The sequence below is a fragment of the Panthera tigris genome, chromosome E1 (assembly GCF_018350195.1).
Source record: "Panthera tigris isolate Pti1 chromosome E1, P.tigris_Pti1_mat1.1, whole genome shotgun sequence".
Lineage (NCBI taxonomy): Eukaryota > Metazoa > Chordata > Mammalia > Carnivora > Felidae > Panthera > Panthera tigris.
In genome coordinates this window covers 40,802,665-40,825,221 of record NC_056673.1, presented here as the reverse complement: position 1 = coordinate 40,825,221, position 22,557 = coordinate 40,802,665, and the positions used below count along the sequence as shown (strand labels likewise).

The window sequence follows — 22,557 nt, the reverse complement described above, 5'->3', positions numbered from 1 at the left end:
TGCGCAGGCGCACTATGGAGGGACGAGGCCTCCCCCGCGGAATCGCGCATCTGCGCAGTCGGTGTTTATTGTGACCGACGGGCCGCGGCCCCGGATGTTGTGGCTCCCGGGGGGGAGATGGCGGAGGCAGAGGGGGTGGCCGCGGCCCCAGGCCCAGCTTCGGGGCCTACTTTGAGGGGTCGCCGCACTATGTCAGGCTCCTGGGAGCGAGACCAGCAGGTTGAGGCGGCGCAGCGGGCCCTGGTGGAGGTGCTGGGGCCTTACGAGCCTCTGCTGAGCCGGGTGCAGGCAGCCCTGGTGTGGGAGCGGCCAGCCAGGAGCGCCCTGTGGTGCCTGGGGCTGAACGCGGCTTTCTGGTGAGAGAACTGGACCCTCGGAAACCCTTCCAGGCGCGAATTCGTCAGGTTTCTCTAGGGCTCTACCTCTCGCCTCTCCTGTTTTCTTCGCTGCCTTGGCTCCTTCCAGTACCTGCCTAATTTTGCCTCACCTCCTTCCAGTCCATTCCTCCTGCAGGCTTTGGCATCGCAGTTCTCCCCAGGGCTTTCCAGTTATCTTCCCTGCTTTACTTCTCCCGCACCCTTGCCCCGCACATCTGGCAGGAGCTTCTGGTAACATCTTGAGCCGCTCGAAGCGAGCGAGGACGCCTCATTTTGGCTAGGGAAAGCTGTGTCACTTAAGGCCATCACTTCCCGTCTCTTGTCCGCTCAAATGTGGTTTGAAGACCATTCTCAGAGCTTTGATTTTAGTAGTTGTTATATTGGGGTAGAGGCGTGAGGCGTGAGGTCTTGCAAAAGTATCCAAAGGTGTGATAAGAAAACAAGCTTGAGTGATCTGAATTAGCACGTTAGTTATCCTTTCCCTGCTCGAGGGAGTTTATGAAGTCTGAGCGTCAATGAGAGCCTCCAGAGCTGCAACTTGAAAGAAAATTATAAGCTTTTGAAGAACAGTTATGAAATAGTGGTAAATTTCACCCGTCTCAAAGCCACTTAACGATTGCATCTCCTCCCTGTTCCAAGGAATTAGACATCCTTAGGCACGGTTTATAGGCAAGGAGATTGAGGATGCCTAATAGCGTGTGTGAGTTTTCCTGAGCTGCAGAAGGGAAACTATAAATATGCTTTAAGAGTCTGTGTGCCGTGCTGTGCGAAAATGAAACTGCTGCTTCTCAGTTGTCATCCCCTAAAGAGGACATAGGTCTTCATACGGTCTGCTAAGCATAGTTTGGAATTATTCATAACTAGGAAAGGATTATTCACCAAATTCCAAGGGAACTGAAGTATAGGGGGGCTTCTACAGCTGAATGAAATAAACCTATTCTGGATGAACCTGAAATGAAACAAAGTATGTGTTTCCAAAGAAAATGTGTTTTTGCTAAACGTACGTTTTCCTGAAATTCTTGGTTTTAGAACCAAAACATTTATTATCCTTTGTCTGAAAGATTTTCAGTGAACTGGAGCAAAATAATGTCAAATTCATTGATAGACACAAGGTTCAGCTATTAAGTTAAGCCTCTCACAGTTTGAAGGGGACTCAGGTTTGAGGTGTCAGAGCAGTCTCTGGCATTAGTTGCTTCCGGAGTCTCTAGCAAACTTGATGATAAAATTTTCCTACAGCATTCTTCATTTATTTTTGGTTGTGCTTCTCTGATCCCCAGGTACCTACTTCCTTCCTTTTCTTTCTTTGGCAGAAATCTTTAAGTGTAGCACCTCAATCAGGAGCATTTCCCAAAATGACGTTTTCTTCCTTTCCCCCACCTCCCCCATCACAACTCCTAACCCCAAACCATTCAGTCAAAACTTCATTTCCTACATTGAGATTGTACTCCTAGGGGGAAAAAAATTGGCCCTTAATAAACCAGTTTGTATCCAAGTGTGATTGGCCAATATATAAAAACTTCATCAAGGTTTATTAATACAAATGAGTTAGCATGTATGTTGTTATTTTTGAGGAGGGGACTTTCCATATGCCCCTTGCCTGAGACATTTTTTAAAAAATATTTATTCATTTTTTTAGAGAGATGGAGGCCAAGCGTGAGTGAGGGAGGGGTGGAGAGAGGGAGACAGAATCAGACTCCCAGCTGTCAGTACAGAGCCTGACACGGGGCTCAAACTCATGGCTAGATCAAGACCTGAGCTGAGAACGCTCAACCAACTGAGCCACCCAGGTGCCCTGCTTGAGAGATTTTTGAAGTAGAATGTGGAGTGGAGGTCTGTATTTATAGGGAGCTGCTCTCCTATGTGATTGAGGCACATCTTTGAATGTTACAGTTAACTTTAATTTTCTGGCCCCCAACAGTGTTTGCTTAAGTTTACTAATATTCTATGTTTAGAATCTCACTCAGCTCCCCTTTTTGTAGTCTTGGTCTCTTAAAGCATTGTTGTGATTGGTCTTTGTCTCTGGCATTTCCTGCTAGGTTGCCTACTGAGTATCCAGAACATGGTTACTGTTGTTACATTCCCATCACTCTCTACGTAGGTACAGAAGAGCTAGAGCAAAATAAAGGTGTGACTCTTGAGACTCTTATACTTTATGGAGAGAGGACTCATCTCCATGAAGGCTACAGAGTGACTGATAGTGTTAAACCCTCAGAGGCTAAGGTAGTTTGGTATTGGAATTCATAGCATTGTTGTTTTAGGAAATGAGCTTCCTTGGAAGACAATTTGAGGCTCAAAATGAAAGTTAGACTTGACATTCTGGTAGCATCATGTTGTACATGTCAACATGTGTTGACATTTCAGTTAGGAATGTCAAAGACTGTTTAGTTCTTGTACATTATAAATGTTTAGAAAATGTAAGAGGATCATTGGCTCAGGTCACAGAGAAATTGAAATTTTTTTTCCCTTGTTTTAAATGATGGTACATCATTAACTGTGGTGTTTTATACATTTTGAGGTATTAGAAGATTGGATAGGAGTACAAAAAATCCAAATTCAGGTAGGTAGTCACTCTTAATTTTCAGTGTTCTGTATTCTCAGTCAAGGTTTTTCTGTACGTGTGAATGTGCCCTCTGACATCTTAATAAAACAAAAACAACAGCAGCGTAAAAGAGATGGATGTAAATGCCTTGCCTCTATAGTATTTCAGGGCTTTCAGTCTTTTTTATTTTTTCTTCAGTTTTCAGAGCAGTTATGGTGATTATATCAGAAATCTTTCAGCCTATGTTGCTTCTGGTTACTGACATGTTATTATCTTTAGGATAATAACAGAAATGTCAGGCCTTCCTTTCCAATAGCTTGTGTTTTCATTAACCTCAGCACCACCTGTAAAGGAGTGATTTGGGGGAAGAATATTGGAGTCAGCCAGAGTGTATCCTGACAGGATCAGAAAAAAACAGGTTGAAGTAACCTGTTGGTTTAACTCAGATCTAGGAGATCAGGGGAGCACTAAGGAGCCCTGGACATGTGTGTGCATTCCAAGCCCTCCCCCTTCTATGAAGAGGCACATGATTCAAGGAGGGCTAGATGGCTTCAGAGCTCCTTTCCAGTCTTTAACATTCTAGGATTCTAGACCGTCTTTCAATTAAGGATATCGATTTAGAGCAGTCACAAGCTGATTCCCTATTGAGATCTGCCTTTACAATGATTTGTCTCAGTTAACCATACCATCTTCTAGGGATATCATGGAATCTATTGTTTTCACGATTAAAAAAATAAAGATGTTCTCTCTCCCCCCAAAAGAATCCAAATACAAAAATGACCGAGTAGTGATTAAAGCAATTCTGATTTAAAAGTTTAGAATATGAATGAAAAATAATAGGGACAGGAAATGGAAGGCAGGGCCCAGTTAAGTAGAGGCATTTGTTCTGTGAGAAAAATTTACACGTCAAATTTCAGATGAAACATACTGAGCAAATGCTTCTCATGCTAGTCTTTGGAGGGTTCTTGTTGCTTTTGGTAGCCAAGGAGACTCCCAGGGGTGCCTTGGCTTACTGTTTTGCCTGTCTTCCGCCATTAGTTTTTATCTGTCCTAATTTTAAGGTTGGGTGCTTTCTGTCCATTAACATAAAGTAGGTGTTTAGCAACTAGCTGGTTTCATTTCTGGTTTTGTGTAAGCAACAACTATCACTAAATTATGTGGGTTGGGTTAATTTTTTTCATACTGATTTACCAGTGACTAGCTCATTAACCAGATGGCCACAAGTGCCGTACAATAATGGGCTTTTTTGTCCCTATAGGATGGGATGCTTTGTTCTGAAGTGCCAGTGAGACAAGCCTACTCTGTAATAACAAAGAAACCCAGAAATAGTATCTTCTTTGGTTGAAGATAGACATGTGCTCTTTATTTTATTTATGATATAGCAAACTCTAATTCACCTGTACTAATTATGAGGATCCGTGGTATAATTAACCTCAAAGAAAATTGTTTGGTTTTGGAATTTCTCGTGATTTTTCTGGAAACCAGGTTGTTTTTCCAAGGAATATTTTTTATTCAGAGAGATAATTGAATTTTAACCCCTAATAAAGGGGGTGAAAAGTTTACAAAAGAAAAAAAGTAGAAAATAATGAATCAATGGATATATAACATTTCACTCTCGTTAGTAATTAAAAATTTGAATGTAAATGGCAGTGAGTTACTAATTTCTGCTTATTTTTTTTAATGGTAGTATTTAATTCTGGGGAAAGTATGTAAAAGCTGGTATATGATTGATAGCAACATAAATTCAATAATCTTTCTGAAAGGTAATTAGGCAACATGTATTAAGACACCTAAGGGGCATCTGGGTGGCTCAGTCCCATGTCAGGCTCTGTGCTGACAGCTCAGAGCTTGAAGCCTGCTTTGGATTCTGTGTCTCCCTCTCTTTCTGCCCCTCCCCTGCTTATGCGCGCGCTCTCTCTCTCTCCCCCTCCCCCTCCCCCTCCCCCTCCCCCCTCCCCCTCCCCCTCCCCCTCCCCCTCCCCCTCCCCCTCCCCCTCCCCCCTCCCCCCTCCCCCTCTCCCCCTCCCCCTCCCCCCCTCTCCCCCTCCCCCTCTCCCCCTCCCCCTCTCCCCCTCCCCCTCTCCCCCTCCCCCTCTCCCCCTCCCTTTCCCCCTCTCCCCCTCCCTCTCCCCCTCCCTCTCCCCCTCTCACTCCCCCTCTCACTCCCCCTCTCTCTCCCCCTCTCTCTCCCCCTCTCTCTACCCCTCTCCCTCCCCCTCTCTCTACCCCTCTCCCTCCCCCTCTCTCTCCCCCTCTCCCTCCCCCTCTCTCTCCCCCTCTCTCTCCCCCTCTCTCTCCCCTTCTGTCTCCCCCCTCCCCCCCCCCCCCGCCCCTCTTCCTCTCTTTCCCTTTCTCCCCTCCCCCTCTCTCCCTCTGCCCTTCTGCTTGCTTGCTTGCTTGCACGTGCACACACACTCTGTCTCAATAAAAAAAAAAAAGAAGAAGAAGAAGTTAATGTCTTTTCAGGGACTGGGGGAAAATGGACAATGATTGTTAACGAGTATGGGTTGTCTTTTGGGTTGATGAAATTGTTCTAAATTAGATAATGGTGATAATTACACAACTCTGAATATATTAAAAACCATTGAGTTAGGGGCGCCTGGGTGGCTCAGTCGGTTGGGCGTCCGACTTCGGCTCCAGTCATGATCTCATGGCTGGGGAGTTTGAGTCTGCATTGGGCTCTGTGCTGGAGCCTGCTTTGGATTCTGTCTCCCTCTTTCTCTGCCCCTCCCCGGCTTGTGCTCTGTCTCTCTCAAATACAAATAAACATTAAAAAAAAAAAATTTAAAAACCTTTGAATTAGACAATTTAAAAGGGCGAATTTTATGGTATACGAAATATCTCAGTAACTCTGTTATTAAAAAATAAAAAAGTCAAGGGGTGCCTGGGTGGCTCAGTCAGTTGAGCATCCAACTCTTTTCTTTGTTTTTTTTTTAAATTTTTTTCTTAACGTTTACTTATTATTGAGAGACAGAGAGACACAGAGCGTGAGCAGGGGAGGGGTAGAGAGAAGGGAGAGACAGAATCTGAAGTAGGCTCCAGGCTCTGAGCTGTCAGCACAGAGCCTGACATGGGGCTCGAACTCCCAAACTATGAGATCATGACCTGAGCTGAAGTCAGTTGCCTAACCAACTGAGCCACCCAGGCGCCCCAAGCATCCAACTCTTGATTTCTGCTCAGGTCATGATCTCATGGTTTGTGAGATTGAGCCCCACATTGGGCTCTACCCTGACAGTGTGGAGTCTGCTTGGGATCCTCTCTCTTCCTCTCTCTCTGCCCCTCCCCCATTCATGCTCTCTTGCTCTCTCTCAAAAATAACTTTAAAAAAAAGAAGGTAAAAATTTTAAAAAGCATTTCCCAGTATTTCCACTTGAAGTAGTTAATGGAAGTAAGGACAAAAATAACATGCTCAGTGATATATAATTCAGCTTTACTTTTTTATATCAAAAATTGGAGACATGTTCAATTAGAGAAAGATTTAACAGACTAATTATATGTATGTATGATATAATCGTTTTTGATGTTTTTCTGGTGATACAAGAAAACTCATCTATGTATTGTTAAATGAAGAAGGAGGTTTTTAAACCAGATATGACATATATTTCCATGGAGTTTTTATATATGAATTTTTTTAAATAGAAGAAAATAGGGGCACCTGGGTAGCTCAGTCGGTTAAGCGTCCAACTTCAGCTTAGGTCATGATCTCACAGTTCACAAGTTTGAACCTCGCATCCAGCTCTGTGCTGACAGCTCAGAGCCTGGAGCCTGTTTCAGATTCTGTGTCTCCCTCTCTCTCTGCTCCTTCCCCACTCGCACTCTGCTTCTCTCTCTCTCTCAAAAATAAATAAACATTAAAAAAAAATAAAAATAAATGGAAGAAAATAACCTCTTCACATTTTAGGGCATGTATGTGGATAACAGGTCATTTTAAAAAACTTTGTTATGGAAAAATTTAAACATGCATAAGTAGAATAATATTATGTACTACTACCTACTCAGTTTTAAAATTTTTCGGGGCACCTGGGTGGCTCAGTTGGTTGGGAGTCCGACTTCAGTTCAGGTCATGATCTCATGGTCTGTGAGTTCTCATGGTCTGCTGACAGCTCAGAGCCTGGAGCCTGCTTCAGATTCTGTGTCTCTCTCTCTCTGTCCCCGCCCTGCTCATGCTCTTCCTCTCTCAATCTCAAAAATGAATAAATGTTAAAATTTTTAAAATTTTTCAATTCATGACCAGTTTTGTGCCTTCTGTACCTCACTTCTTTTTCACCTCTTCCTTTGTTGTTTTGAGGCAATCCCAGGTGTCTTATAATGTAATCTCTTAAGTATTTCAGAATGTGAAAAATCTCTGAAAAATACTTTAAAAAATACCAGTGCCATTATCATATGTAGAAAGTTAATGATTCTAATCAATGTTCAAACTTCCAATTTTTTCAAATATTACTTGTGTTTAGGGGAAATTATCTGGCTCAGTCCGTAGAACATGTGACTCTTGATCTCAGGGTGGTGAGTTCAAGCCCCACATTTGGGCTTGAACTTAAAAAAAAAGAAATATCATTTTTTAAACTTGGTTAGGACCCAAATGAAGTCCACATATTGTGACTGATGTGTTTTTATATGTCTTTTACTCTTTGTTCCCTTTCAATCTTTCTTCCTCTGTAATTTGTTGAAGAAAGCAGCAGAGTGGATTTTACTTATTGTATCCCTATGCATATTCCCCTTGTGCTCTGTATTTCCTGTAAATTGGTAGTTGGATCTAGAGGATTGATCAGATTCCGGTTCAAGAAATTTTTTTTTTTTGGTAAGACTTTCATAGATGGTGTACTAACTTCATCATATGTGTGCGTGTGTGTGTATGTATAAATGTTTATTTAAAAATTTTTTTAAATTTTTTAACATTTATTTTTGAGAGACAGAGACAGAGCATGCGCTGGAGAGGGGCAGAGAGAGAGGGAGACACAGAACCTGAAGCAGGCTCTAGTCTCTGCGCTGTCAGCACAGAGCCTGACGCGGGGCATGAACTTGCAACCTAGGCCAAAGTCGGATGCTTAATCGGCTGAGCCACCCAGGCACCCGTTTATTCATTTTTGAGAGAGAGACAGAGAGACAGAGAGAGAGCGTGAGTGGGGGAGGGGCAGAGAGCGGGGGAGACACAATCTGAAGCAGGCTCCAGGCTCTGAGCTGTCAGCACAGAGCCGGACACGGGCTCGAATTCACTAGTCATGAGATCATGACCTGAGACGAAGTTGGACGCTTAACCAACAGAGTCACCCAGATGCCCCTCGTGTTTATTAATTTCTTCTATAATTATCACATTTTCTAAATTTCCTCCAATAAACATGGTTGCTTTTATGAAAAAGAAAAAAACGTATCATTAAGAAAGAATAGATTGTGAGTCCACAGTGGATACAAGGAGTAATGGGCTGTGGGCAATCCCCAAATTGAATAATTTACATGTGAATATTCAGAATTGACTTCATTTGCAGTTGTTTTTGCTAAGTTGGGAAGTTCTCATGCTGATTATAGTTGCTAAGAAATGTTTCACATGTTGTCGTATCAAACTTGTACACTGTTATATCTGCCTGTGAAGTTTTTGGCGTGCATGAAAAGACATTGCAGGACTAAACTAATCCAGGAGAGTCCTCCATATTTTTCATCCATCCTTTATCTGTACTGATCTCAAAAATACTTTCTTCAATTATGTTTTGTCTTTGCACATGGTTGCAGAGTTGTCTTACAGGTGTGCTTCCGGGTTACATCTGTAAAATGATAAGCATTAATGTGACCTCTTTTCACATGGTCCATGTCTTACTCTTTTCTGAACTCTTTTCGAACAAAGCACACTAATCTGAGATTGATACTCCTTTTTTGTTGAGGGATTTAGTGTTGAGGCCTGGAAGGAAAAAAGCACACACTTATCCATATTTTATGTTTGACGGTCAGACTTCTAAGAGAACATTGATGCTAATTATCTATTACCTTGGAGGGGTCAACTGCAGTATATTAAGGTGATATATCCTATTAATTAAGTTTTTATCTGTATGGAAGAAACTATTTTCCCAAGAAATGTTATTTTATTTATACCACACGGAAAAACTTTTCTTTTTCTGAGTTCCTACATTGGCTTGTTCAAGAAAAAGATAAATCTGGTCCTGAAATTAATTTATGGGTCAGGATTAATCTTGTGGAGAAAGATGTTTGGGGTGCCTGGGTGGTTCAGTTAGTTAAGCATCCAACTCTTGATGTTGGCTCAGGTCGTGATCTCATGGGCTCTGTGCTGACAGTGCAGAGCTTGCTTGGGATTCTCTCTCTCCCTCTCTCTCTCTCTCTCTCTCTGCCTCACCTTCCTTCTCTCATAAATAAACATTAAAAAAATTAAGGGGGAAAAAAAGATGTTCACAGTTTCAGCCTTCATGACCCAAAAAATAAAAAACTTTTTGTAAAACTCGTTACTGTTTCACCTTTATCTACAGGATAAAATCAATATGCTTGTCATAAAAGGCTCTTCATGATCTGACTTCTGCCTCTCTCCCCATATTCATCCCCTCTTTGTATTCTATGTGTTTCAGTTATATGAAACAGCTTGTTGTTCCTTAAATATGTCATGCCAGCTGGCTGTTGTCCCTATCTGAATGTCCTTTCCTTCCCCACATCCTTTTGCCCTGTTTTCTTACCACTTACCTTTTTTTTCTTTAAATATTTTATTTTTTAAGTAATCGCTACACCCAGTGTGGGGCTCCAACACACAACCTGAGATCAAGAGTCACACACTCCACCAAGTAAGCCAGCTAGGTACCCCATTCTTACCAATTATCTTAAAAAAATTGTTTTTAATGTTTATTTATATGTGAGAGAGAGACAGAGACAGAGTGTGAGCTGGGGAGGGGCAGAGAGAGACAGAGACAGAATCCCAAGCAGGCTTCAGGCTCTGAGCTGTCAGCACAGAGCCTGACAGGGGGATCGAACTCACAAGTCATGAGATTATGACCTGAGCAGAAGTCGGATGCTTAACTGACTGAGCCACCTATGCACCCCTTTACCAGTTATCTTTTAAATCCCAGCTTAAATGTCCTCTTCTTTGTTATTGTTATCTTGTCATATTACAAGCACACATAGACACATAAATACATTTGAGAGTAAGGTCCATGTCTTACTGTTTTCTGTAACTGGGCTGCTTACCTCTAGGCCTCCACATAAAATGGGCATTCAGTACACGTTTGTTGGATTGAGTTGAAGCATAGGTGGGCACTATAACAGGCTACTAAAATAGTTCAGGTTGGGGCGCCTGGGTGGCTCAGTCGGTTAAGTGTCCGACTTCAGCTCAGGTCACGATCTCGCGGTCTGTGAGTTCGAGCCCCGCGTCGGGCTCTGGGCTGATGGCTCAGAACCTGGAGCCTGCTTCTGATTCTGTGTCTCCCTCTCTCTCTGCCCCTCCCCTGTCCATGCTCTGTCTCTCTGTGTCTCAAAAATAAAAAAATTAAAAAAAAAAAACACGTTAAAAAAAAAATAAAATAGTTCAGGTCTTGGAGAAACAGTATTTTTACTGCCATCATTTTTGGAAAACCGGCCTGCCTTAGGAGTGCTTAATATTCTATCCCTACCGCAATTTATATATGTGTTAGTAATTATGATCTGGGAAGTGGAGATTGTAGACAGTCTGAAAATTGCCTTCCCAGGGAGCCCTTTCAAGAACTCTGGAGAAAATAGTGGTCATGCCATTTCCTCCTATGCTGGCATATAGAAGCAGCAGGACTGGAGAGCAAGAAGTTCTAGAGCCCTTATCCTTGGCCTTGTTAACTTTGCTTGCCGGGGTGATGAACTGGCTTTGGAGAAAAGATTAATGACCTGGGGCAGCTCCAGAGGCTTATTTTTGTTAAGCTGCTTTCATTCTTTAATCTCATATATAATTACAGTGTCCTTTAAGTGGTGGGGTAGAAAAATCGGAATAGGTTATCATTGGTGTCTGGATTTTTCAGTTCTTGGTTCCTCCCATCCTTCATTGTTTGTATAGTTTTAAAAATTACATAACGTGGATTCACGTTTGTTGAATACAAGTACAAAAATGTCTAGAGACAAAAAGTTCCTCTGCCAATCCCTGCATATGTATAGGTATTCATAGATACACACAAGATAAAGCTATTTTTTTCTTTAAATATAAGGATTATATTCTTAATATCCTGTGATTATGTCAAGTCATGAGGTCTTGTGTTGAGTTGAGAAGAAAAGAGCTCATTTATAACCAAACCTTGGTCATCCTAACCCTTGTTTGATCAGTTGTTATAAAGCTAATAACACTGCTACATTGTAAAATTGAATAGAGCAATGTGTTTGGCATGTATTTGGTGCCTTGTGTTTTCTTCTTTTTAGCAAGATCAAGTATGGTATTTTTATAGGCAATTAAGTATGTTGTTTCTATTACCTACAAACAATCCTGCATGTTTTGTTATTGTTACCACTACATACAGATGAAGAAACCAAGGCTTAAAGAGGTGAAGCTTGTTTATTCAAGGTCACAGGACTAAGCAGGTGTTGAGAGAATTGGACTCCAACCAGTCTGACTGTAAAAGCCATGTCTTACTGCCCTGCCGAACCATCTCTCCAATGCATTCAGCTTCCCTCTTGAAACTGAATGGTTTAGGGGCGCCTGGGTGGCTCAGTCGGTTGAGCATCCGACTTCGGCTCAGGTCGTGATCTCATGGTCCGTGAGTTTGAGCCCCGCATCGGGCTCTGTGCTGACAGCTCAGAGCCTGGAGCCTGTTTCAGATTCTGTGTCTCCCTCTCTCACTCTCTGCGCCTCCCCCACCCATGCTCTGTCTCTGTCTCTGTCTCTGTCTCTCTCTCTCTCTTTCTCTCTCTCTCTGTGAGAAATAAATAAACTTAAAAATTAAAAAAAAAAAAAAAGAAACTGAATGGTTTCTCAAACGATCTGTGGTGAGGGCTAGTGGTGGTGTCTTCCCTGATGTGTGGCAAATCATTACTTTTGTAAAGTACAATACAAATCAGTTACTAGAAAAATTAAGTTTAAAAAAGGGACAGAAAATATAAACCCAAAGGTATTCTTAGATTACAAATTACTTGGTCAAACTTCTATAAAAATTTCTAAATGCTTTATTAAAAAAATTTTTTTTAATGTTTATAGCGTGAGTGGGGGAGGGGCAGAAAGCAAGGGAGACACAGAATCTGAAGCTGGCTCCCGGCTCCCAGCGCTCCCGGCACCCGCCTCTGAGCTGTCAGCACAGAGCCCAATGTGGGGCTTGAACCCGTGAATCATGAGATTATGACCTGGCCGAAGTCGGACGCTCAACCAACTGAGCCACCCAGGTGCCCCTGTAAATGCTTGCTTTAAATTTTGTACTTACTTCCTCACAGACTGCCAGAATCAGTTTGTGGGCCAGCACTGGACTACAGACACTGAAAGGCACTGCTTTATTTTTTTTTTAATTATTTTTTTTTTTTTAACATTTATTTATTTTTTGAGACAGAGAGACAGAGCATGAATGGGGGAGGGTCAGAGAGAGGGAGACACAGAATCTGAAACAGGCTCCAGGCTCTGAGCTTTCAGCACAGAGCCTGACGCGGGGCTCGAACCCATGGACCGTGAGATCATGACCTGAGCTGAAGTCGGCCGCTTAACCGACTGAGCCACCCAGGCACCCCTGAAAGGCACTGCTTTAGAGTCCTTATGCTGGGGTATAGAAACACTCCTAGAACTAATTTTTTTTATTAAATATCTTATGAAAGATTAAAAAAAATTTTTAGTGTTTATTTTTGAGAGAGAGAGTGTGTGAGCAGGGGAGGGGCAGAGAGTGGGGCGGGGGGGGGGGGGGGGAGAGACACTGAGACACAGAATCCAAAGCAGGTTCCAGGATCTGAGCTGTCAGCACCGCCTGACGCGGGGCTCGAACTCAAGAGCCATGAGATCATGATGTGAGCTGAAGTCAGACACTTAACTGACTGAGCCACCCAGGCACCCCTGAAAGATTTTAAATGTTAGCATTTATCAATGCATGGTGAATCTTGGTTCTTCTTCTTTTACACCCTTTTCCTTGCCAACCTATATTATTTTGACATAAATCCCAGATTATCACATCATTGTGTTCATAAATATTTTAGTATGTATCTTTAAGAAATAGGGACTCTTTAAAAAAACCTATTTTCCATAACGTTATCACATCTAAAAAATTAACAATTCCTTAATATCTTCAGGTGTGCTGTAGGTGTTAAGATTTCCCAGATTTTTCATAAATATCTATTTGTGGTTGATTCCTTCAAATAAGAAAGAACTTTTCCTTCATCCTGTTAATATGATATATTTATTGATTTTTATGTGTTGAACCACCCTTGTATTCCTGAAATAAATCTCAGGAATTGGTTATGGTATATAATCTTTTTAATATGCTGCCAAATTCAGTTTGCTAGTATTTTATTGAGGATATTTGCATGTGTATTCATAAGAGATCTCGGTCTGTAGTTTTCTTGCAGTGTCTTTGGCTTTGGTATTAGAGTAATGTGGTCTCATGAAATCAAGAAATGTTCTCTCTTCAATTTTAAGGAAATGTTTAAGAAGTATTAGTGTTAATTTTGAAGAACTGGCTCTTGGGATGTAGCTTCATTGCTAACTTTCTGTGTGACCTTGACCAAATCATTTTACTTTTTTGGGCCTCAGTTCCTCCGTCTGTAAAAGAATATCTAATTGAATTATATGCTTCTTAATACATCTCTATCAGTTTGTTGCCCTACACTAGGGTCTAATCTGGTAGAAAGGTGTTTGCTTTCATCCTTATAATAACTTGTTATCAGGAATGAATTTCTTCTCCCTGAAATTAATGGAATCACAGACTTATAAGTTGGAAGGAGCTTTAAGAGGTTATTTGACTTAGTCCTCTGCCTTTACAGAAGCAAATTATTACCTCTGCCACATAGGTAAAATAGCTGATGTTCAGAAAGTTTAAGTGATTTTCCCAAGCTATATAACTAGGATTTAAGTCTATTTACTAGATTCTGAAGTATACATGTGGTCCTTTTTGAAAGTAGCTTAATTAGATAATAATCTTGTTTTTCCTTCTCTATAGGTTCTTTGCACTGACATCCCTTCGTCTTGTATTTTTACTTGCGTTCAGCTCAATGATCATTGTGTGTATAGATCAATGGAAGAACAAAATATGGCCTGAAATAAAAGGTGAGTTCGATAGCATTTAGAACAATCTGAACTGGAAATGATCTTTCATTTAATTTTTACCTTATTTTGGGGGGTTTATGGGGGAGTATATAGAACTGGGAATACCTTTTGATGCCTGAATTATTTGCTTTAGGAGACACTTGAAGGGCTGGTGCTCCTTCTGTAGTTTGGTGGAGCTGTGCTCCACCCTTCCCATTGTTACTAAGCTCAGGAGACCTGTACCCACCACCTGAGATGTTCTAGCCTTCATTATTGGTCTGAGGAGTAAGTAGTCCTCAAGTTAAAAAAAAAAAAAAAAAGATTCTCATTGCATACTACATCTTTACTGAGGCAGTATCAGTTTGCCTCTCAGGGATTTCTTTTAACTTGTTTATTTATAAAGCAGTAAGCTAAGTGTTGTGACTTATATATAGTACTCTAAGACATGATTCCTTTTCTCAAAGATTGTACATACATAAACAGAAGACAAATGAAATGACAGTTGTAACACAGTACCAAATATGTCACGGTGCAGTATGTGATCAGTATGTTTATTATCTTTTTTGGCCCTGGCTCAGGCCTTGAATGAAGCAAGAGATTTGAACAGTTGAATATAAAAGTGTGTTTCTAGAGGGGCCAGAGCTTGATTAGTCTGAGAAACCAGAAGCTGCAAAGCATCTCTGAGAGCAGGGAATTGGTCACTTTCACCCTAATGAAGAGGTCACTGAAAGGAGTACTAGGAAATAAAACTGAAAACATGTTGAGATTAGATTTTACAAGGCTTTTGAGTTAGGCCTAGAAGTTTAGACTTTATCCTATAGCTAGTGGGTGGTCATTGAACATTGTTAAAGCTTATATGCTGAAGTGATATTAAAGCTTAATTTGATAGCATTTTGCAAGCTCACAGAGAAGAAAATGAGGAAGGAGAGAGACCTGATAGGAAACTATGGCAGTATGTGTGAGAAGTAGTCAGAGAAGTATTCATGGAAACAAATGATGGGTGGCTTCAAGAGCTGAGAAGTAGGAAGACACATTAAGACTGGTAAATAGGGGGTTAGAAGAATTAAGGGATAAAAGCCAGCTGCGGGAGTTCAAAGCTAGGAGAATAGGAGAATGGGATTATAGTCAGCGTATACAGTAGCAGCAGGCAGGGGAGTCCGTTGGCGTAGGGGTTGAGAGCGAGGAAAATTGATGTAGGTTTTGGACATGTTAATTTTGAAGTGTTGGCAGGATATTTACACCAAAGTATACAGCTTTTAAATACATTCCCATCCTATTTTGCAGAGACTTTAAGGAGTCATGTAGTTCATTCACCTGTTTTATGGCTGGTGAACGTCAAAAGACTTGACATCGTTCACTATAGTTAATAGGTCTCTTTTTAAAGAGAAAAGACAGATTTCTAGGGTTGGAGTAAATATAATCCGCCTCAGTAACCTGGTGCACCTTGATACGTATGAACAACCAAGACACACTTGAGGGGTGGGATGGGTCATTTTTTTTCATGTGCACCTTGATTCTCAGTTGTAGAAAGTAGAAGGGGTCCTGATGCTCCATTTGGATCCCCTCACCCGCCCACTGGAGAAATGAGCAGGCATCAGCCATCATCCCCGTGTCTGCAGTTCCCTAACTCTGTCAGTGTAATATAGTGTCTCCTTTTTATTGGCTATTAGCATTTTCTTTTCCTCAAACCTATTAAAACTTGAGCTGTCAGACCAACAGCCTAACATTTTTATGTTTAGTTTTCCCTACCAACTAATGCTGGTGTTTGTTTTAATATTGTAGTGCCAAGACCCGACGCATTAGACAATGAGAGGTATGGAACACTAATTAAATCCCTTTTCGTTGCTCTGATTGATTCTCTTGTTGTAATATTCTGGTTCCATGTTGTTAACTCCATGTTATGGATACAGAGTATAAGCTGAGAACCTAGTCTGTTCCACATAATCATTTTAACAAATCTAAAATTCAGGCAGCAATATGTTGAGATGGCTAGTGTCCTCTGCTATTAAGAAAAGTTTTGAAAAAGAAGTGTTGTAGTGCCCCGTAATCTAACATGCCAGGAAATTAGCTGCATTTTTTAGCCCTACTGTGAAAACTTCGAGGCAACTTACTTCATTTGTCTCCTGGCTTTTATACCAGGTCATTTAGTGTTTTCTGTGACCTCTGGCTTTTTAAAGTTCCTGGTCAGAAAACACATTGGTTCCAGGCATCAGCAAGCCAAAGATTCCTCTTATGTCTTACAGGTCCTGCTTTCATTTCTCAGTTCATTCATCCCATACGTTTGATCCAAGGAATTTCCTCTGCTATGGTTTATTTTGCTTTTGCTTTGTTTATTTTCTCTCTGATGGACACATGCACCATTGCCTCCCCTCAGCAGCAGCAGTGTCAGACTGTGCTTTACTTTTATCCCTGAATTGCAATCACAGTGAATTGCAGTGGTCCGAGTGCAGGGAAGATGTTTCTAAGCACAAAGGGCCTTGGAGCTGGTGGCAGGTTTATACACGTGGATTGGGCCGCTTGCTCACAGGGTGGAGCTGTTGGAACAGGCGTGCCCTCCTAGTCTCTAAATTCAAGTTTCAACCTGTGAGACAAGAAGAAAGTCCCACTTCACTTCCAGAGCACCTAGGACTAGCCACTCCCCAGCTCCAATTGAAACCTAGAAGCATCGGCTGCCTACACAGCAAGATGGGGCAGGGGGGGAGTCCCTCAACACCCTCCTTTCACAGCTCCCCCTTCTCTCTCCTATAGCTGGGGCTTTGTGCACCCTCGGTTGCTCAGCGTGCCCGAGCTCTGCCACCACGTAGCTGAAGTCTGGGTTAGTGGGACCATTTTCATAAGGAATCTTTTGCTTTTCAAAAAGCAAAACCCAGGCAAGGTAAGACTTCCCATTTCACTTTCATTTCTGGCTTCTCAGTTCAGTTCATGCTAAACTGAGACAGTCCTGTGATGGCATATCCTCATTCAAGAGAGGAAAGATCCCGACGATTGTGGAGACAAAGGGAAGTTGTAGGAAGGGGTTTCTGACCAGCCACTAGGACTAGGGGAAGAGCTTGACGATTCCTTCTTTGGGTGCTTGCCTCTTAGATTGAGCCATCTTCCTTAGATTGAGCCCCAAGATGGCAAAGAAAGCTTGCTTGTGTGCGTTTTGTGTCATAGTAAACATGTGGTAGGTTGTTGGGTTTTTTAATTTTTTACCTTTTTTGTTTTTTTTAAATTAAAAAAACCCCACCACCAACACTTGCTTTCAGAGAGAATTTTTGGCTAAGCCCATGCAGACCAATTTCCTAGCAGGAAAGGCGCAGCCCTGTTGGGTTAGCCACGGAAAAGGAGTTTGAATAGAATGGACATCCTCCTTTCCATCCCAGACATAATCACTATGGGATGCAACAGTGGCTAGACACAGCTGTGATTCTGACATGCCCACTTATAGGTCATAAAGAATCATTTTAATCACATCTCCACCTATCCCCTGTCCCCACCTCAGTCTCCCTCCATGTAACAGAAACTTAATACTGTTTCCTGACTCCTCCAGTTCTGCTTGCTGAGCTGTGGGATACTGACCTTTTTGGCCGTTTTGGGCCGCTACATCCCTGGGCTCTTGCTGTCCTACTTAATACGTAAGTATGGCACATAACCTTCCCCTGAGCTTACCCTGCTAGCTTTTCCAGCCACAGCTAACTCTAGGTCTAGAAAGAGGACTTTTATATTTTGGTTCTCCAGGAAATGATCTTTTTATATTTTCATAACCTGTTTGGTGTCATGAAAGTATCTTTCTTCTTATCTATAACAGGCTCCCCACACATAAAGTACTTTTCTTACTAAGTCAGCTTTAGAAATCATTGAGGGTTCACTAACCTATGTTGTATTACCAACTATAAAGACTGTCTGTTCCTATTTAGGAGGAAATTTTTAGAGTCCGAATACTGTGTAATAGCAGAACACAATTCTTAGAGGTTTCTCTACTAGATTCTGCTTATTCTGGAGCACTTTTTTTTCTTCTGGAGCACAGTTTTTTAAATTTAGTTACTTCCTGTTGGCCTGAACTCTGTGTGGGGCTGGAAGAACTGAGTAGTTATGGTTGTGGCCAGAAGCTCACATGATTTGTTGTCTAGTTTCTGAGGCATTGTTACCAGTTAGCCTTTTGTATGGCTCAGTGACACCTGTATGCATGTGACCACACTGCCTGGTTCTGTTCTTAATGTATCGTCAGCACACTCTGCTGTGCACAGCCACGTAGGTGGCTGCAGAAGTCTCTGCCCCCCAAAACCCCCTCATGTAGTGGGGGAGCCTAGTAAAGACGGATGACCAGCAGAATGAAACAGAACTATTTCCCACCGAGTGTCCAGAGGGCACAGTGACAGAAGGACAGTAAGGACTGTTTCGTACAGCCCCTTCTCCACCTTGCCGCTGTTTCCCACTCCTTCTCTCAGTTGTCACTGTCATGATGTGGCCCCTTGCTGTGTACCACCGACTGTGGGATCGAGCATATGTACGGCTGAAGCCAGCTCTGCAGCGGCTAGATTTCAGTGTCCGTGGCTACATGATGTCGAAGCAGAGAGAGAGACAATGTAAGTGTCAAGGGGAGGCTTCTTTCCACTTGGGCAATTTGGGGAAGACAAGGAGAAGCCTGTGAGTCCTCAGAAGTTGGAGAAGTGAGTGAGGTGTGGTTGGTGTGTAGGGGCCGGTGGTAGGTAAAAGTAATATTTTATTCTAGGAAGTCTGTGCAGGCTTACCAATTTTCCCACTTAGAATTCCGGACACTCCCATTTTAAACAAATCTGGGGAAAGCTCTTCCAAATTGAATAAAAGTCAGACAGCGAAGATATCCCTAGTGTTTGCTGCTTTTTAGGAAGTACTTTCCTTGTGCCCGAGCACTGTGCTGGCAGCTCTGCATACATGTCTTATTTAACCTTGACAACCTTGAGAAAAGAAATTGAACTTCACAGTTAGTAAATGGCAACCTCTAAGCCAGGCCTCTTTTTACTACTGAAAGCTGCTTTCCAAAGGTGATTCATGCTGCTTGAGAAGCCAGAAGATCCAAGATCCTCCAACACATGAATGACAGTTCCGTGAACTTTTTCCTCCCTCCTGTGGGCTGGTCAGGTTAGATATTTCATTAAGCCCTAGCCTTCAGAGAGCCCTGCACACACAAGGTCATCAAGGCCCAACACCCCCTGGCACAGCCAGCTAAATAGTATCAGTCCTCAAAAGCCTAATTTAACCAAGGTGGAGCATCTCCCTTTGCCCTCTCTAGGACAGCCTCCACTTTCCACCTTGACATCCTGTCTGCCCCTAGCTGATCCTGCGACTTGTTGATCATCTGATCAGAACAAAAGTGTGGAGGGGCTGGTGGAGGAGAGGCAATGGAAGAGAGATCTTTCTCTCCCCAGTTATCAGCTTACCTTGTTACTTAGGCTCAGCAACCCCCACCCTCAGGCATTGTGATGGGGGCTTCAGGATATATTCAGAGGATTCATTCTGTTCTGTTCTGATTTTATGCCTTTGAAGTCCAGGGCGGGTGGGGGTTTCCCCTTAAGGGAAGACGTCAAGGCCTTCTGCTCTTTCCACATAGTGCGCCGCAGAGCCCTACACCCAGAGCGTGCAATGGACAACCACAGTGACAGCGAAGAGGAGCTTGCTGCTTTCTGTCCTCAGGTATCTTGGGTGTGGAAGGCGCACCACTGGCCAGTTAGCCCCCTTTAACTGTATGGCAGCTCATGTTTAGGCAGTGACTAGGTTTTCAAGTTCATTATGGGTGCTTCAAGGCCCCACCCTCCCCTTGCTCCAAAGAACAGTGAGGAGAGAAGCTAGTGTTCTGTTGGGACTGTGTGCATAGATCCTAGTTTGAGCCTGGTGACCAGCACACCCTCTTCCGTGTCTCCTTTTAACCCCTACCATCATGGCAGAACTTCTGGAACTGGCGTGATCATCTTTTAAACAGCCCAGCCCACCTTGTGTTGGGCAATGTATCTTCCTGGCCACCTGTGAAAAGTTATCTCTGGATCAGTTATTTGCTTAAGAGTAAGTGGCTGGTTGACTCCCCACACTACTTTCCTTCTTATGCTCAAGATTGATAAATAAGGGTGTTTTCCTTGGGGGAGCAGCCTAAAAGGGGTAAAGATATTACCTGAAGTCCCTATTGTGCCTGATTGCACTGCTGGCTTTAGGGTAGCCTTTAGGGCTGGCTAATTAGTAGAGCTAAAACTGGGGAACTGCACCTTTTCCTAATGGCATTCTCTCTTCAGGCTTGTTGGTCTTTTCTTTCCTAAGCTGGATGATTCTACTGTTGCCAGGGAATTGGCCATCACAGACTCCGAGCACTCGGATGCTGAGGTCTCCTGTACAGACAATGGCACATTCAATCTTTCACGGGGCCAGACACCTCTAACAGAAGGCTCTGAAGGTGAGGGGAACCTTGGACCCAAGTTGATAATGACTCTGACTGTTGCCACTTAGCTTCCCTGGGCAGAAGGGGATACTGCCCCCTCCTCTCTGAGGTGTGGATCAGGTGGCAGAACAGCTTTGGCATATGGCTACAGCCAGAATGGTACTGCTGCTCTCCTTGAAATCCTCCCTTAGTAGCCTCCGGTTTCTAGGCTCATATGGAGCATACTGGAGGAAGGGGAGGGAGTTCTTTGGGCAGTAGAGATCATAGCAGTCTGTAAGTGGAGGGGAAAGGCCAACCAGTGCTCCAGGTTTTGCTTCACCCTGAGAAATACAGGGTAGAAAAATCGGGTTACATGGGGCTGACTTTGTGGGGCTGGGGCACAGGAGTGCCAGGTTGTTGCCGTGTCTCAGACACCCCTCTGTTCTCCCAGACCTAGATGGTCACAGTGATCCAGAAGAATCCTTTGCCAGAGACCTTCCAGACTTCCCTTCCATTAATGTGGATCCCGCTGGCCTGGATGATGAGGACGATACCAGCATTGGGATGCCCAGCTTGATGTACCGTTCCCCACCGGGAGCTGAGGAGCTCCAGAACCCTCCCGCCAGCCAGGACGAGGCTGTACTGCCGGAGCTCCTGCTTGGTGCCCTGCCTGCAGGATCCAACCTCACCAGCAACCTTGCCAGCCTGGTCTCCCAGGGCATGATTCACCTGGCCCTGTCAGGGGCCTCCCAGCCAGGCCCTTCTGGCCCACCTCCCCGGAGAGCAACGAGAGGCTTCCTTCGGGCCCCTAGTTCAGACCTGGACACTGATGCTGAGGGGGATGACTTTGAACTTCTGGACCAGTCAGAGCTGAATCAGCTGGACCCTGCCAGTTCCAGGAGCCACTGAGGCAGAGACTCCTTTTGGGGGTCACTGTGGTTTAGGTTTTTTTTCTCCCTATCCCACTTAAGGTGAAGGGGCAAGGGAAGAACCCAGGTCCCATCCACTGAATTCTATATGTATGCTTGGTGACCTGGCTGAAGCTCAGGCCTGCTGAGAGAGGATACTCGCTCCCGGCTACCAGCTGGACGCCCATTTCTGAGCTCAATCACTGCAGTGAGAGTGCTCCCCCAGGGGAGGCTTCTCCATCAGAATGGTACTTTTGGGGAACAAAGTAATCAGGGGTATTGGTTCCCCTTTGAGGGGGTGCTGCTGTTTGCTTCTAGGTATGGGTGCTCGGGGGCCCTCAGTGATAGAAGCCACCCTTTCCTTCCTTCCGCCCTTCATCTCCTCCCTGGAGCTCCAAGTCAGGCAGCAGCTGGAAGAGTTACATTGCCATCCTCTTTTGCTAAGCCATGATTTGATTTGTCTTTTTCTAAGCAAATTTTTTGGTTCTGCAGAGCAGGCCTGCTCCCTCTGCCCTAGCCCATCCTCATTTCTTGAGGCTTAACCTCCAGTGCTCCAGAGTAGTGCTTGTGAAATTTAGGAAATGTGAACATGATGTGAGGGTCGGCCTCTTCAACATTACCTTGGGCTGTGGGGTCAGCTGGCTGAGAGGGCGGGTGCCTCTATATCTCATGGTCTCATGGAATCTTCTGAAGCTGCCTGGTTATTTTTGGTGCTGCTAACCCCTGGCTCCATTTGACCATCAGCCTGAGCAACGAGCAAAGCAATACCATACCATATCCATTTCCATGTTCCCGTTCCTTCCCCTGCTCCTCCTTTGGAGAAGCAATAATTGCATGGGGGGTGTCAAAGTAGCACTTTACAAATGGCTCATTGGCATTCACCCCAGGAGCCACCAGCTCTTCTTGCACCAGCTCTTCTTACTCCTGATTCAGTTCCTTTAATAGTTTTATTTTCAGTTGCTTCCCACTTGGCAGGGCCTCTTTTAAGGATGAGCCCAGTTAGCAAGAATGTGTAGTCAGAAACCCCTCTAAGGGGTATCTGTTCTACTGTCATGCTAGAGAAAAACTAAAAATGGCAATTCTAGACCTGTGCCAGACTACAGCCTCTCTCTGCTTCCCCAATCAGAGCTCAGGCCAAACTCTTCTGTCCTCTTGCCCTCTGCATTAACCCTTTGCTGATCCTCAGGGACCACTCCCCCAACACTCCCATA

At 43.5% G+C, this 22,557-nt stretch overlaps 1 protein-coding gene across 1 annotated transcript; it reads left to right on the top strand.

The window, feature by feature from the left end:
• Window positions 1–117: 117 nt before the first annotated feature.
• On the top strand, window positions 118–21,347 carry RETREG3 (reticulophagy regulator family member 3). Its single transcript, NM_001320167.1, has 9 exons — window positions 118–356; window positions 13,986–14,092; window positions 15,854–15,884; window positions 16,820–16,946; window positions 17,604–17,688; window positions 18,502–18,639; window positions 19,644–19,726; window positions 20,342–20,474; window positions 20,890–21,347. The coding sequence occupies exons 1-9, from the start codon at window positions 118–120 to the stop codon at window positions 21,345–21,347; spliced, it is 1,401 nt and encodes a 466-aa protein (NP_001307096.1).
• The last annotated feature ends 1,210 nt before the right edge of the window (window positions 21,348–22,557 follow it).